General features: G+C 46.0%; 1 protein-coding gene across 4 annotated transcripts in view; it reads left to right on the top strand.

The window, feature by feature from the left end:
* VPS13A (vacuolar protein sorting 13 homolog A) overlaps positions 1 to 13962 on the top strand; it is a 332822-nt gene that overhangs the window by 283871 nt on the left and 34989 nt on the right. For all 4 annotated transcript variants that reach the window (XM_030566144.1, XM_030566145.1, XM_030566146.1 and 1 more), the window contains 7 exons: positions 4295 to 4440; positions 4548 to 4629; positions 6213 to 6326; positions 7088 to 7163; positions 7282 to 7445; positions 7762 to 7807; positions 8127 to 8250. In XM_030566144.1, the coding sequence (XP_030422004.1) occupies positions 4295 to 4440; positions 4548 to 4629; positions 6213 to 6326; positions 7088 to 7163; positions 7282 to 7445; positions 7762 to 7807; positions 8127 to 8250 (752 nt within the window). The remainder of the gene's footprint in view (positions 1 to 4294; positions 4441 to 4547; positions 4630 to 6212; positions 6327 to 7087; positions 7164 to 7281; positions 7446 to 7761; positions 7808 to 8126; positions 8251 to 13962) is intronic.

The following is a 13962-nucleotide window of genomic DNA, read 5'->3' as shown; positions in this document are numbered from 1 at the left end:
TTTGTGACAACCTTTTATATATTGTTTTCCATTCCACTCACATACATCCGGGATCATACCTGATTACAATCTCAGTTCCCATTCGTATTTGAGAGACTAATTTTAGGGTCCTGGTTGTCCGTATGTGGTATTCGGTTAACGATACATTACACTTCCGAAAGTTAACCCAATGATTTGGATCAGTCTCTTTCCCAATAGTTTCAATACATCGGTGCAGTTAGCTCTTGTTGCAAAAAGCCCCTAAGATGTGTTTGTGGTTTACCTGTTTTTTCATACAATGCATTTCTAAATTATCACATGATACATATTGCTAAATTTTATAATCTTAGGTCAAGCATGTATTATTTTATAATCTTTGATCAAGTGCATAATACTCGTGCTGATTTATGCCAACTGCCAACCTCTGCTAGGTCTCACTCTAAACCCTTAACACTTAAAGTTTAAGACCTGTAGCTAAGCCTATTTTTAATACATAGATTTTGGTTCTACTGGCTGATACAGCTTCAGTAAGTTCCACTATTATTTCTGTAAGCCTGTTTAGCAGATTATATATTACCCAACACTATTGACGTTCCAAGATCAGGTCAGAGATCAACACATGGGAGCCTCTCCAGGACAAGCATAAGTTTGACAAACTTTGATGTAGGTGATACGGTGGCAAAGAAAGCTGCCTCTGCATCCAGCTCCCATTAGGAGGTCCAGGGGAATCTCAAGGACATACCAAACAAAAACCAGAATCTTTTTGGAAAGTAGAGGGAAGGAAAATCTCTTCATAAGCCAGCCTACTTGTTCACAATTGTCTTCAAGGAAATAGTTCAGTACTCCCAATCCGTAGGATCTTGGACTCGCCAGCACCAGAGGCCAAAGGGACCGACGCCCCATTTCCATAAGCAGTAAAAACATAAGGGTTTTTGAAGGGTTTCTAAACATGACCAGCCTGCCTGCCATCTTCAGTGGCTGCCACTTTCTCCCAATTAGAGGCAGACTTGGTGCCTTTTGCCTACCCAATCTCGCACTCTGAGGCCCCGGAAGGTGTGTGATTTTTGAGTATTCAGGTTTTAGAAGCACTTCCAGATGGTGCTAAATAAACCCTCCCCATCATATATGTGCACACATGTACACGTGCTACTCGCCCAAGAATTTTCTTAGGATCTTCAATATCAGCATATTCAGAAGAAATTTCCAGTCCCTTCTTGGAAAGGGAACCTTTGAGTTCATGCCACAAGTCAAGATAGGGAAGAGATTTTATTCCAGGCACTTCCTAAAAAAGACAGAAGGTCTCTACCTCACTCAGGACCTCAGGGAAATGAATCAATATCTGAATTTTGTTTATTTAAAAAATAAAAGTTAAGATGATCTGCCTGGGTACCATCATGCCCTTTGTAGAGGAAGGTGACTAACTATATACACCTCTACCTCAATATAATGCTGTCCTCAGGAGTCAAAAAATCTTACCACGTTATAGGTGAAACCGTGTTATATTGAACTGGATTTGATCCGCCAGAGCACGCAGCCTCGCTCCCCCCGGAGTACTGCTTTACCGCATTATATCTGAATTCCTGTTATATCGGGTGCCATTATATCGGGGTAAAGGTGTATATGTATGTTTTTGAACCTTTGCAGATACATGCATGTACAATGCGATACTGTCCAAGCACCTGAAGTATCTCAAATTTGTCCTAGGCAACAGCACTCCCAATTTCATGTTTTGCCATTTTGGCTATCATTAGTAAATAAATGATTGATGGTAGTCATGTCCTGTCTATGCCGTCAGGAAGATATCTATTTCCCTTCTTGGATGATAGGTTTATCAAGAACTTCACTCTAAAATGTGTCAGAAGGTAAATCCATGTCACCAGTGACATCACTAGGGTTCTTAATAAAACTCAAAAGACCTAACTTATGCTAAGCAGACAATTAAAATACATAGGATCCTGCTAGACACAGCACAACTCAAATCCATCTGCTCCAGAACAAGATCCAGGGCAATTATCAGACTGTCAGAGTCTAAAAGAACCACTAATTGACAGTTCAGACCATTATATGAATGCAGGGCCATCCTTAGGCATACGCAGAATATGCAGCTGCCTAGGGGACCACATAATTTGGGGCACCAAATTTCGTTGTGCCCTAGACAGTTGCATGCTGCATATGCGGCGCTGGCTCCAGCAGCCGGCCCGATCCCCCAGCCAGCCCTCCTGTTCCACCCTCACCTGCCCCCATTCGACCCCTTCCCCCAGACCCCCGCCCCTGCTCTGCCCCACCCTGCCCCCATTCCACCCCTTCCTCCAAGCCCCCTCCCCCGAGCAACATGGCCTGTAGTATTAGCAGGGATACTGGAGCCGGCAGAAGGGTTCTGGCCCACCCCTGATCTCACCAGTGGCAGTGGTGGGAAGCAGAATGACCCGGCCCCAGCCCGCTCTGCTCTGCCAGCTCCCAGCTGCGTTGCTCTGCTTCCCACTGCCACCACTGGTGAGTGCAGGGGTGGGCCTGACCCCTTCTTCCAAGCCCCTTCCCCCAAGCAACAGAACTGGGAGAGCGGAGCTAACTGGGGCCAGGTTGGTCTGCTTCCCACTGCCACCGGTGAGTGCAAGGGGTGGGCCCGACTCCTGCTGCCGGCGCCAGGACCCCCACTAATTCCCCCTGCTGCCCTGGGCCACCCTGCCCCCGTGGCCTTGCAGTCCTTGAGCGCAGCCCCCCACCTCCCCATGGAGGGCCCGGCCCCTGAGCTGAGCGGCCGCTCCCCCCGTGGGGGGGGGGGGGGGGCAGATGCTCAGGCTACATAGGACACCACCATAGGTAGGGATGGCCCTGTATGAATGTTGCATATGGTAAAACTGCAACAGTATTTGTAGTCCCTGTGGTATTTTTCCACAAGACCCTGAGATCCCAATGGAAGTAAGCCAACCCATGGACTCCAGTGTTGCGTGTATATTACAGACTATCCTTGGGCCTTTCTGGCCTGGTGAAAGTTTGGGAACAATGTACAATTAAAAATGAACTTCCAGGTCATACTGGCTAGGTATGCATCCAGTTTACCTAGACTAACTCCAGGTATATTTGGTAGCCATTTCAGCATATGATAACTAAACTGAAGGTAGGCCAGTGTCACTTCAGTCCATTATTGTCAGGTCCATGTGGGGCTTGACACTTTCAAAACCTGCATTAAAAGCTTCTTGTGTCATAACATAGTAATATGGTCCTTACAAAGCTGATGAAACCTTATCTTGAAACAGTTAGTTTCTATTTTATTAAATTTCTTACATGAAAAATCATTTTGCTAGTATCAGTTACTTCATAGAGTGATTGGGCTTCAAGTTCCAGTGGCTGATCCACATGTATATCAAAATTTACAAAGATGGGAGGGTGCTACACACTAACTGGGTGCTACTCTCCAAGGTGGTATCTGTGTCTACCTTAGTGAGACTGTCATCCATTCTTCTAATGCATTTGCTCAACTCATTGAGGCTTTTCTCCATTAATTCAAGGTTAATAGGTCCGTAGGTCTCTATTGGAAGCAGACTAATGGTAAACTTCCATATACAACTAAGGAGTATTAAATCCAATGACAATTTTGCAGAGAATCAGAATGCCAAGAAGTCAGTTTCTCTTGTGCATTGGTGGGTACAGTCTTGAGGTGCAAAGTGCTTGGAGCAGTTCTTTCTTTAAAATCCTTTTTGTGAGTAGGGGACAGGACTGATATAAATATGCAATTTGCTTTTAAACTGGATTTAATCAGTCAAAGAACAAAATGTTTTGTCTGTTAATGTGTTTGGGGTTTTTTGCATAATTGAATCAAGTCTATACAGGTGTTCACTATGTTTTACTGTGTGCTTTACTCAGTTTGCTTCTGTTATTTCTAAATATTGTATTAGGTCATTTTCTTTATCTTCATTCTTACCCTCTAATTTGCTGCTTGTCAGAATGTTGCTTTACGCTAGACCTGAATACATTTTTTTGAATGCCACTCTTTTATGAAGTAGGAGTCAGTCAATTCCTTAATCAAGTGCCATATCGATGAATTCCTCTTCTCTTTTAAAAAAATATTTGGTTCAGAGTGCAAAAGTCTTAATGAGAGAGAGGGCAGATTCTGCTCTTCCAGAAAAATTCTGCTTTAGGCTTTCTGGTCTTGTTTGCTGTGTGATATTAGCAGGAAGCTTTCTGATTAGGATGGAGTCAGTCAAGATTAGAAAATAGCATATACTAATGACAGCTAATGGCTTTTTGTTAAAGTGTTATTAAGGTAATATCCAATCAAATGTGGAGTTCTACATGCTCATTCTCATTCTTTCAGTTACATTTAAGTTTCTCACTGAGCACGGGTGGAGAAGATAGCAACAAAGAAGAAAGACAGCATGAACTGATTCCAGTTCAGTCTGTGAATCTTCTGCTGAAGAGTATTGGTGCTACGCTCACAGATGTACAAGATGTTGTCTTCAAGTATGTTGACTGTATATTTTTAAAACTTATTTATCAGTATTAAATTAGCACTTTCAACACAGGGAAATTCATTTTGTTCTACTCTAAATAATGTGGGCTTCTTTTAGGTTGGCTTTCTTCGAACTCCGCTATCACTTCTGTACTACACAACAACTACAATCAGCAGTTATTAGGCATTATTCAAAACAGGTTAGTCTAAATTAATTTGTGTACTTCTTTGTTTAAATACATTATATTATATGCTGGAGCTACATATCAATGTACTGTATTCTTTTCTGGTTTGTATGTTTATATGCACACTTGTTAGAGAAGGGAAGTGAAATGAAAATATTTGGTTGGAAACAGGCTGGTAACCTAGATTATGACTAGTATTTTTAGAAAACTATTCTTAAAATAAGGCTAAATATCACCTCAGCTTAATAGGATACCAGTTTTAAATCTAGCCAAATGTAATAAAAAATAGTTTAACAGTACTGTATTTGCCCCAAGCTTTAATGCCATTTTTTTAGTTTACAATTCCATTTTCTATGACTTAAAAGCGTTGAGCCACCTGAACTTATAAACAAATTGAACAGGGAAACAGATACTGTTTTTTGTGAAGCAGATTCTGTGACGTTTATGTTGAATGCAGTAGTCCCATTGATTGCAAAGGTACTACTCTGAGTAAGATATTTCTTGATATGAGTAAGGGTGGCAGAATCAGCTGTATAGAATATCGGTGGGTAAAGAGTGCAGTGAATAACAGGGTATCACACTGAAATGGATAGTATGAAGTAAAACAGAAGTAGCACCAGGCTCTGAGTGTTTTATCTCTAATTCAGTAACTTCTGAATTGTGACTTCTCCCCAGTCCAATGGTTTTGTTAAGGTCTCTGCATTTCCCAGACGAGATGCCTCTAGAGACTGCCACAGGAGTGGGTCAGTGCTGTTCAGCACTTGAGACTCAACAAGCTGGTTCATCCTTGTTAATCGGGTACTCCTCAGAGGCAAATCTAAAAATTCATCCCCAGCTTAACCAGCTTCTAAAAAGAAGAGCACTACAGTGCTTAACTCTGACATGGCAAGAAATCTGACATCCTTTCTGACTCTCCCTATCCTCAACAAGAGGGTTTGAATTCCGCTGAGTATCTTGCCCTACATTTTTTTATCCAGTTACATATCAGAGTGATACAGCAGTGATATTCTTGACAAAGGACATGATAGTTCCTGCCAAGGGAGAAGCAACCTTTACTCAACTTTCCTACCAAGGCACCCAAACAATCTTAACTCTGCCTTGTAGTGATACAGTGAGAAAAAGAAATAGCAAATACGTATTTTTCATCTATTCTGGGATGACAGACATTAATATGCATTAGTCATAATTGTGTGGTTACTTCACATAATTGTGTGGTGTCACTACAAGGCAGAGTTAAGGTTGTTCGGCTGCCCTAAGAGGGTATTTCCAATTTTTATTATATTCCGATTTCTTTTTAAATTTAACCATAACACTGAATTATATGAGTTCTCTTTGTTTTGGGGGATAATTTTAACATACCTGAAATATTTTTACCCTGACTCACTGATCTGTACTCTCAACTTTTAACTCCATTTTAGCATAGTTTTTGTCTGGAAGCACTATAAGTAATTGTGAATCTTAAAGTACATTACTATATTCCAGCTAGAAACCACTCACCTAATATTGAATGAAGAATATACCTTATTTGTTAAAGTAAAATTTCTATGCAAACCATATACTTTTGTAATGTTTTTACTTCAAAATTGTTTTCATTTTAGGCCATTAAACAAATGTATGTTCTTATTCTTGGCCTTGATGTTTTGGGCAATCCATTTGGATTCATAAGAGACTTGTCTGAAGGAGTGGAAGCATTCTTCTATGAACCTTACCAGGTAAAACTGCCATTTAGCATCTTATGAAACATAAAATAGTTGGTAAGCTACTTAGATGTTGTTTGAAATATAGATATATTGTAAGGCGCTTTCATTTTAAAATCAGGCTTAAACCTTTTAAATGCCATTTCTAGGAGATGTATTCAGTTCTGCCAAATCCTAGTGCAATACTAATTATCAGGAAAAATTATAGCAAAAATTTTTGTAAGTGCAAGAAGGGAACAGCCTTTTCATACTTCTGACAAGAGACTATTCTTTACACCAGGGATAGGCAACCTATGGCACGCTTGCTGAAGGCGGTACACAAGCTGATTTTCAGTGACACTCACAATGCCCGAGTCCTGGCCACTAATCGGGGGGGCTCTGCATTTTAATTTAATTTTAAATGAAGTTTCTTAAACATTTTAAAAACCTTATTTACTTTACATACAACAACAGTTTAATTATATGTTATAGACTTACAGAAAGAGATCTTTTAAAAACGTTAAAATGTATTACCGGCACGCAAAACCTTAAGTTAGAGTGAATAAATGAAGACTCTGCACACCACTTCTGAAAGGTTGCCGACTCCTGCTTTACGCTGATATATTCTTTAGAATATCAAGGCCATAACAATTAGAAGAAAGCGTGGCTGAATTTTTTTATATTGTTAAAGTATACTTTTTATATAAAATATGACATTCAGGTAAATTACTTTTTTTCAGATAAGATTATTTGCTTTTTCTATAAACCTTTCTCTCTCTCACGCCCCTGCCCTTTAGGGAGCCATCCAGGGTCCTGAAGAATTTGTAGAGGGTATGGCACTCGGTCTTAAAGCACTAGTAGGGGGAGCTGTAGGTAAGCTGTAATATGTTTATACTTTTATCTTTTGATTAATAGTGACCATGTAATCTTGTGTACTGTGATTGTGTTAAGTAGTTCATTTCACTTTTACGTAATTTTAATTTTACCCTAGGTGGATTAGCGGGTGCTGCATCAAGAATCACTAGTGCTATGGCTAAAGGAGTAGCAGCAATAACTATGGATGAAGACTACCAGCAGAAGAGAAGGGAAGCCATGAATAAACAACCAACTGGCCTTAGAGAGGGCATCACTCGTGGAGGGAAAGGCTTAGTGTCTGTAAGAAATATCACTTTAGAAAAAATAAGCAACTTCATCCAATTTATCTATATATAGACTTTATTTTAATCGTGCAGTTGTAAACTTATTGCCAAAGTAGGGTTGTAATTGTAAATTGAAAATATATTCAAATTATAAAGGAAGTATAGGAGCAGTGAAGAGCATTGGTTATTTCATTAATTTTCCATGGGTCTTAGTATTACCTCCAGCAGAACCCATGTTTTGAATTACATTAAATCACAGTTAGAATTTTTATAAAGTAAGAAAAATACATTCTGAAAACATATGAGTGACAATTGTCTGTTTCTCCCCATAGGGTTTTGTTAGTGGCATAACAGGAATAGTGACTAAACCAATAAGAGGTAAATATAGTTCTTGTTGTGTGTCAGCAGTGCATATGTTCTTGATTCTAATATTTGTTGAGATAGGTTGCAAAACACACTGCATACCAGATATGAATCTTTTTGTTTTATACTTCAAACTTGATTGACCTAATTTTTGAATGGACCATCCTATGTAATGACAACATTGTGTAATTATTAGGGAAAATTATATTGTGCTTTTTATAAATCAGTGAAAGTAGAAAAATGTGATAGTGGCTGTTTAAAGTTTTCAAGTATTTAGAAAAGAAGGTTTATGAATATTACTACAGAAAGATGTTTTTCTTTTAATTATTTCTAGGAGCCCAAAAAGAAGGAGCAGCTGGTTTCTTCAAAGGTGTTGGGAAAGGTTTAGTGGGAGCAGTAGCCAGGCCCACTGGAGGAATCATAGACATGGCAAGCAGCACATTTCAGGGTATTAAAAGGTACAATATAGAATAGAATAGAATAAAGACAGAATAGCAAATATCATGAAAGACCAGTAGTGATGCTAAAATGAATATATTCTGTAATTGTGCCTTGGTACTTTTTCAGGAGCTTTCAACTGATCATTTGTCTCCAGTGGCACAAATGCTTCAGATAAATAGTTCTTCTTCAAGTGATTGTTCATGTGCATTCCAAGCAGGTGTGTGCACTCCGCGTGCACACCAGCGAGAAGATTTTCCCTTAGCAGCGTCCGCAGGGTCGGCCCTGGCGCCCTATGTAGGGGCCCGCCAACCCTCCATCTGCTCAGTTCCTTCTTACCGCTGGTGACGGCTAGCTGGAACTTTGCTTGCTCTTGTCTTGTCTAAGTGTATATAGTTGTTTCCTCTCTCATAGTTGAGAGTTAGTGTTAGTTGTAGATAGTTAATAGTTATTGGGGGGCTTACCTCCCCCAACATACTCTTCGCTCCGCTGGGGCATGCCTGGGTCCCCCGGGTTTAAACTCCGCAAGGACTGCGGGAAGTTCATGCCGACGAGTGACCTGCACTCGTCCTGCTTGAGGTGCCTTGGGGAGAACCACCAAAGAGACCAGTGCAGTATCTGCAGGGGATTCTGTCCCAGGACTCTTAAGGACAGAGAGCAGAGATTCAGAGTGCTCTTGATGGAGGCGGCTTTATGGCCACACTCAGACCCTGAGCCTGCCAATCCAGCGCCCAGCACCTCATCCTTGGTGCGCAGCGCTCCGGCACCACTAACAAGACAGGAGGCCCAGTCTGAGACCTCTAATTCCCGGCACCGGAGAGACTCGGGACATAGAAAATCAGCCTCCATGTGGCACCGATCACCATCTCCGGTGCCGCGAAAAAGAAGAGGCCAGTGAGGGACCGATCACCCACCAAGACCTTAAAAGGCCGGCAGCATCCACGACTGCGGTGGGACAAGCAGAGCCACAACCGCACCTTCCCAAGGTCCCGTTGACTCCCACCCCAGTGGGGGTGCAGTCAAGTCTGGACCAGTCCAGATCCCTGGACTTCAACGAGGATGTGCGTGCCCCATTGATGCCGGAGGTGTTTGAGGCAGCCTCTGACCTATTAAGCCTCCCGGTGCCGGCCTCCCCGCACCAGTGGAAAGAGCCGCAAGATACGGCCCAACACCCGATCCAATCAAGGGGCATGCTGGCCATGATGTTGCCCCAGTCCCCACCCTGTGCTACATTGGCGCAGAGAGACCTCCCCAGCCTCGCGGCACCACTCCCTGGCAACAGTGGGTACTTCTCCCCCTCGGTCCTCCTATTTGAAGACCTTGGACTCAGGCGGAATTCTACTGTTCTAGTAGATTGAGAAGCAGGAGGTCGGCTTCTCAGGCAAGCCAACGACCTTACCCGGCGCAGTGGCAGCAACAGTGGCAGCCGCCCTCCCAGTGGCCATTCTAGACTCCCTGGGCCTACCATCGGTCCCTGGGACAGGTGCACGGCCCATGCTCCACGTCTGTGTTGGTCTGCTTGACATTGGTGGCTCTGGCGCAAATGCCTCCACCACCGGCACCACTGTCCGACAGGAGTGTGTCTCAACAGGACCCGGCACTGCCTAGTCAGACACTGGCACTGATGGGGACCATGTTTCCAATGCCACAGGCACTGCCCAGCACGTCTCGTCATTCAGCGCATCCTACATCCACACCAGCCACGCAGCCAGAGTACTGTGTGCCGCAGAACCCTGCAGAGGCTGAGGGTACAGAGGAAAGTCCTTTGCAGGTGATCATCTCCTCTTCCTCTCCGGATGAGGCAGTTGCGGGAACTTCAGCGGCACCGTCCCTAGAGGACAACCAGGTGCTTCAGCAGCTACTTAAGCGTGCCGCTCAGAACCTGATGATCCAAGTGGAGGAGAATGAGGTGGATGTAGATCCGGTAGTGTACATCCTGGCCCCCTCGGGCCCTCTAGGGTTGCCCTACCATTGATCAGAACTGTAGCTGATACGTCCCGCACCTTGTTGCAGACGCCAGCTTCGTTGGCCCCTGTGGCCAAAAAGACAGAGAGGTGCTACTTTCTAGCCTCCAAGGGCCATATACCCACCTTCCCCCAGACTCTCTGGTTGTGGATGTGGCCAACCAAAGGGAGCGTCAGGATTTCCAAGGGTCTATATCGAAGAACAGGGAGGCCAAGAAGTTGGACATCTTTGGTTGAAAGATGTACTCAGTGGGGGGTCTGCAACTACATATAGCCAACCAAGAGGCTGTAGTGAGCCAGTAAGGCCATAACGTGCTCGGCCTTGTCCAAGTTCGCTGAACTCCTCCCCCAGGAATCAAACAGAATTTTCCGCTTTGGTAGAGGAAGGGAAGCTAATTTCCTGGGCATCGCTCCAAGCAGCCCTGGATGCAGCGAATGAAGCGTCCTGCACGGTGGCAACTGGGCTGGTCATGCGGCGGAGAGCCTGGCTTCAGGTCTCAGGCCTTCCACATGAGGTCCAACAGACCATCCAGGACCTCCCCTTCGAGGGGCCCATGCTTTTCTCTGAGAAGACGGACAAGAGGCTCCATAGCCTAAAGGGCTCAAGAGCTACCTTACGCTCGCTAGGCCTGCACACTCCAGCCACCCAACGCAGGCAATTGAGCCTGCAGCCAGCTCCATGGCCGTACCAGCCCCAGTAATGTCCAGAACCCTCGCGTAGGCGAAGCAGAAACAGCAGAAGGAGGCAACAACAGTCCTCCAGCCAGTTGTCCGGCCAACCAGGGCCTCCGTCGGGGCCTATACCCCAATTTGATGGTGCGGTCGAGGACAACCTACCAGTCAGGAAGCTGGATCCTACCAACCCTACCTTTTCGTCACATCTGTCCACCTTCTGTCTTGCCTGGTCCCGAATCACATCGGACAGTTAGGTGCTCCGCACAGTAGAGAGGGGATATTCTATCCAATTCTCCTCCCTCTGCCCCACCAGCCCCTCTCCCCATCGCTTTTCAGGGACCCCTCTCATGAGCAACTTCTAATTCCGGAAGTGCAGTCCCTCCTCGTGGTAGGAGCAGTGGAAGAAGTTCCTCAGGAACTCAGGGCCAGGAGTTTTTACTACTAGTATTTCCTAATAGCAAGAGCGAAAGGGTGCCTCAGACCCATTTTGGACTTGTGGCATCTGAACAAGTTTGTAAAGAAGCTCAAGTTCTGTATGGTCTCCCTGTCTTCCATCATCCCCTCCATGGATCCAGGAGATTGATGGGCCGTCCTTCATTTGAAAGACGCGTACTTTCATATCACAATAATCCCTCAGCATAGACGTTATCTCAGGTTCATAGTGGGCAACACCCATCTCCAGTTCGCAGTCCTGCTTTTCGGCCTGTCAACGGCCCCAGGGGTCTTCACGAAGTGCATGACAGTTGTAGCAGCGTTCCTGTGCAAGCACGGAATTCAGGTGTTTCCCTACCTGGACGATTGGCTCAAGGGCCACTCCAAGGCACAGGTGGAGGCTCACGTGGTCTTTATCAGACAAACCTTCCTTGAGCTCGATCTCCTGTTGAACAAGTCTATCCTGTCTCCTGTCAAATGGATAGAGTTCGTAGGGGCAGTTCTGGACTCGACGCAGGCCAGAGCATTCCTACTGGAGGCCAGGTTTCGGTCCATATCCGACATCATCCTCAATCTCCGCCATTTCCGGACCACCACAGAGAGGAACTGCCTCAAGTTGCTGGAACATATGGCTATGTACACCTACGTGGTGAGCCACGCCAGGCTCAGGTTGCGCCCTCCTCAGTCCAGGTTAGCGACTGTGTACCAACCAACCAGGGACACGCTGGACTCGGTGGTGATGCTTCCCCAAGTGGTGCTGGATTCCCTCCAGTCGTGGCCCGACCAGTGTGTGGTCTGTGTGGGAGTACCCTTCGCCAGCCCTCAGCCAGCCCTTTCCTTGGTGACAGACACTTCGGATCTGGGGTGGAGGGCACATCTCAGGACTCAAGGCCTTTGGTCCCCAGAGGACCTCTCTCTACACATCAACGTCAGGGAGCTATGGGCTGTCCGCCTTGCCTGCCTCACTTTCAAATCTCAATAGGCGGGCAAGTGCGTTGCAGTGCTCATGGACAATACCTCGGCGATGTTCTATATCAACAAACGGGGGTGCACGCTCCTCTCCCCTGTGCCGGGAAATCCTCATGTTATGGGACTTTTGTGTATAGAAGGCAATTCACCTAATGGCATCCTACCTCCCGGGGGTGCAGAACGGACTGGTGGACAACCCTCAGCTGCTCATTCCATGGTCACGAGTGATCCCTTCACCAAGACGCAGCACGCTCAATCTTCCGTCTCCGGGGTTATCCCCAGATAGACCTGTTTGCCTCGAGGGACAGCAGGAAGTGTCGAAGGTTCTGCTCCCTCATGGGGCGCAGTCCAGGGTCTCTAACAGATGTCTTCTTCCTCTCGTGGAAAGGCGGCCTGCTTTACGCCTTCTGTTCGATCCCCATAGTCCACAGGGTACTCCTCAAGATACGCAGGGATCACGGTCACGTCATACGGATAGCGCTGGTATGACCGTGCCAGCATTGGTACACGTCACTGCTGCACATGTCCATATAGGCGCCCCTCACGTTGCCCCTACTCCCAGACCTGATAATGCAGGATCAGGGCCACCTCTGCCACCCGAACATGGAGTCACTCCACCTCACAGCCTAGATGCTCCATGGCTAAACCCAGTGGAAATGTAGTGCTCACAGCAGATCAGGCAAGTCCTTCCCCGTAACAGAAAACCCTCCACCAGTGCCACATACATGGCCAAGTGGAAACGTTTTTCCATCTGGGCTGAACAGCAGGGACAGGCTCCATTGCTCGCCCTGATCCCTCTCATCCTTGATTACCTACTCCAGTTGAGACAGCGGGGACTTTTCCTCTCTTCGGTTCGGGTCCATTTGGCAGCCATCTCTGCGTTCCACCCAGAGCTGAAGATAGTTCAGTCTTCGCAGACCCATTGGTTTGTTGCTTCCCCAAGGGCCTTTCGAGCCACTGGCTACATGCTCTTTGCTGTATCTCTCCTATAAGGTCGTATTCCTCATGGCCATCACCTCAGCCAGGAGGGTCCATTGGAGCTCAGAGTGCTGACATCCAAGCCTCCCTACATGGTCTTCCTCAGAGACAAAGTCCAACTCAGGTCACAGCCGGCGTTCCTTCTGAAAGTGGTCTCCCAATTCCACCTGGGTCAGGACATTTTTCTCCTGGTGTTCTACCCTATGCCACACTCCTCCAACGCAGAGTGTAGGCTGCATTCCCTGGACTTTTGCAGGGACCTCGCATTCTATATTGAATGAACTAAACAGTTCAGGAAATCAACCCAACTCTTTGTAGCTGTGGCCCGCAGGATGAAGTGGCTTCCCGTCTTTTCACAGCATATCTCCTCATGGATCAAGGCTTGCATCCGCGAATGCTACAATCAGGCCAAGGTGCCTGCCCTGTCAATCACAGCCCACTCCACAAAGGCACAGGACTCTGCCGCGGCGTTCCTGGCTCAGGTCCCTACACAGGAGATATGCAGGGCTGCCACATGGTCCTCATCATGGGCTTGCATCCGCGAATGCTACAATCAGGCCAAGGTGCCTGCCCCGCCAATCACAGCCCACTCCACAAGGGCACAGGCCTCTGCTGCAGCGTTCCTGGCTCAGGTCCCGACACAGGAGATATGCAGGGCTGCCACATGGTCCTCAATCCACACATTCACATCACACTATGCCATCACGCACCAGG

Source organism: Gopherus evgoodei, chromosome 6 (assembly GCF_007399415.2).
Source record: "Gopherus evgoodei ecotype Sinaloan lineage chromosome 6, rGopEvg1_v1.p, whole genome shotgun sequence".
Classification (NCBI taxonomy): Eukaryota; Metazoa; Chordata; order Testudines; family Testudinidae; genus Gopherus; species Gopherus evgoodei.
Note: the sequence above shows the minus strand (reverse complement) of the source record. Positions and strands in the feature narration are given on the sequence as shown.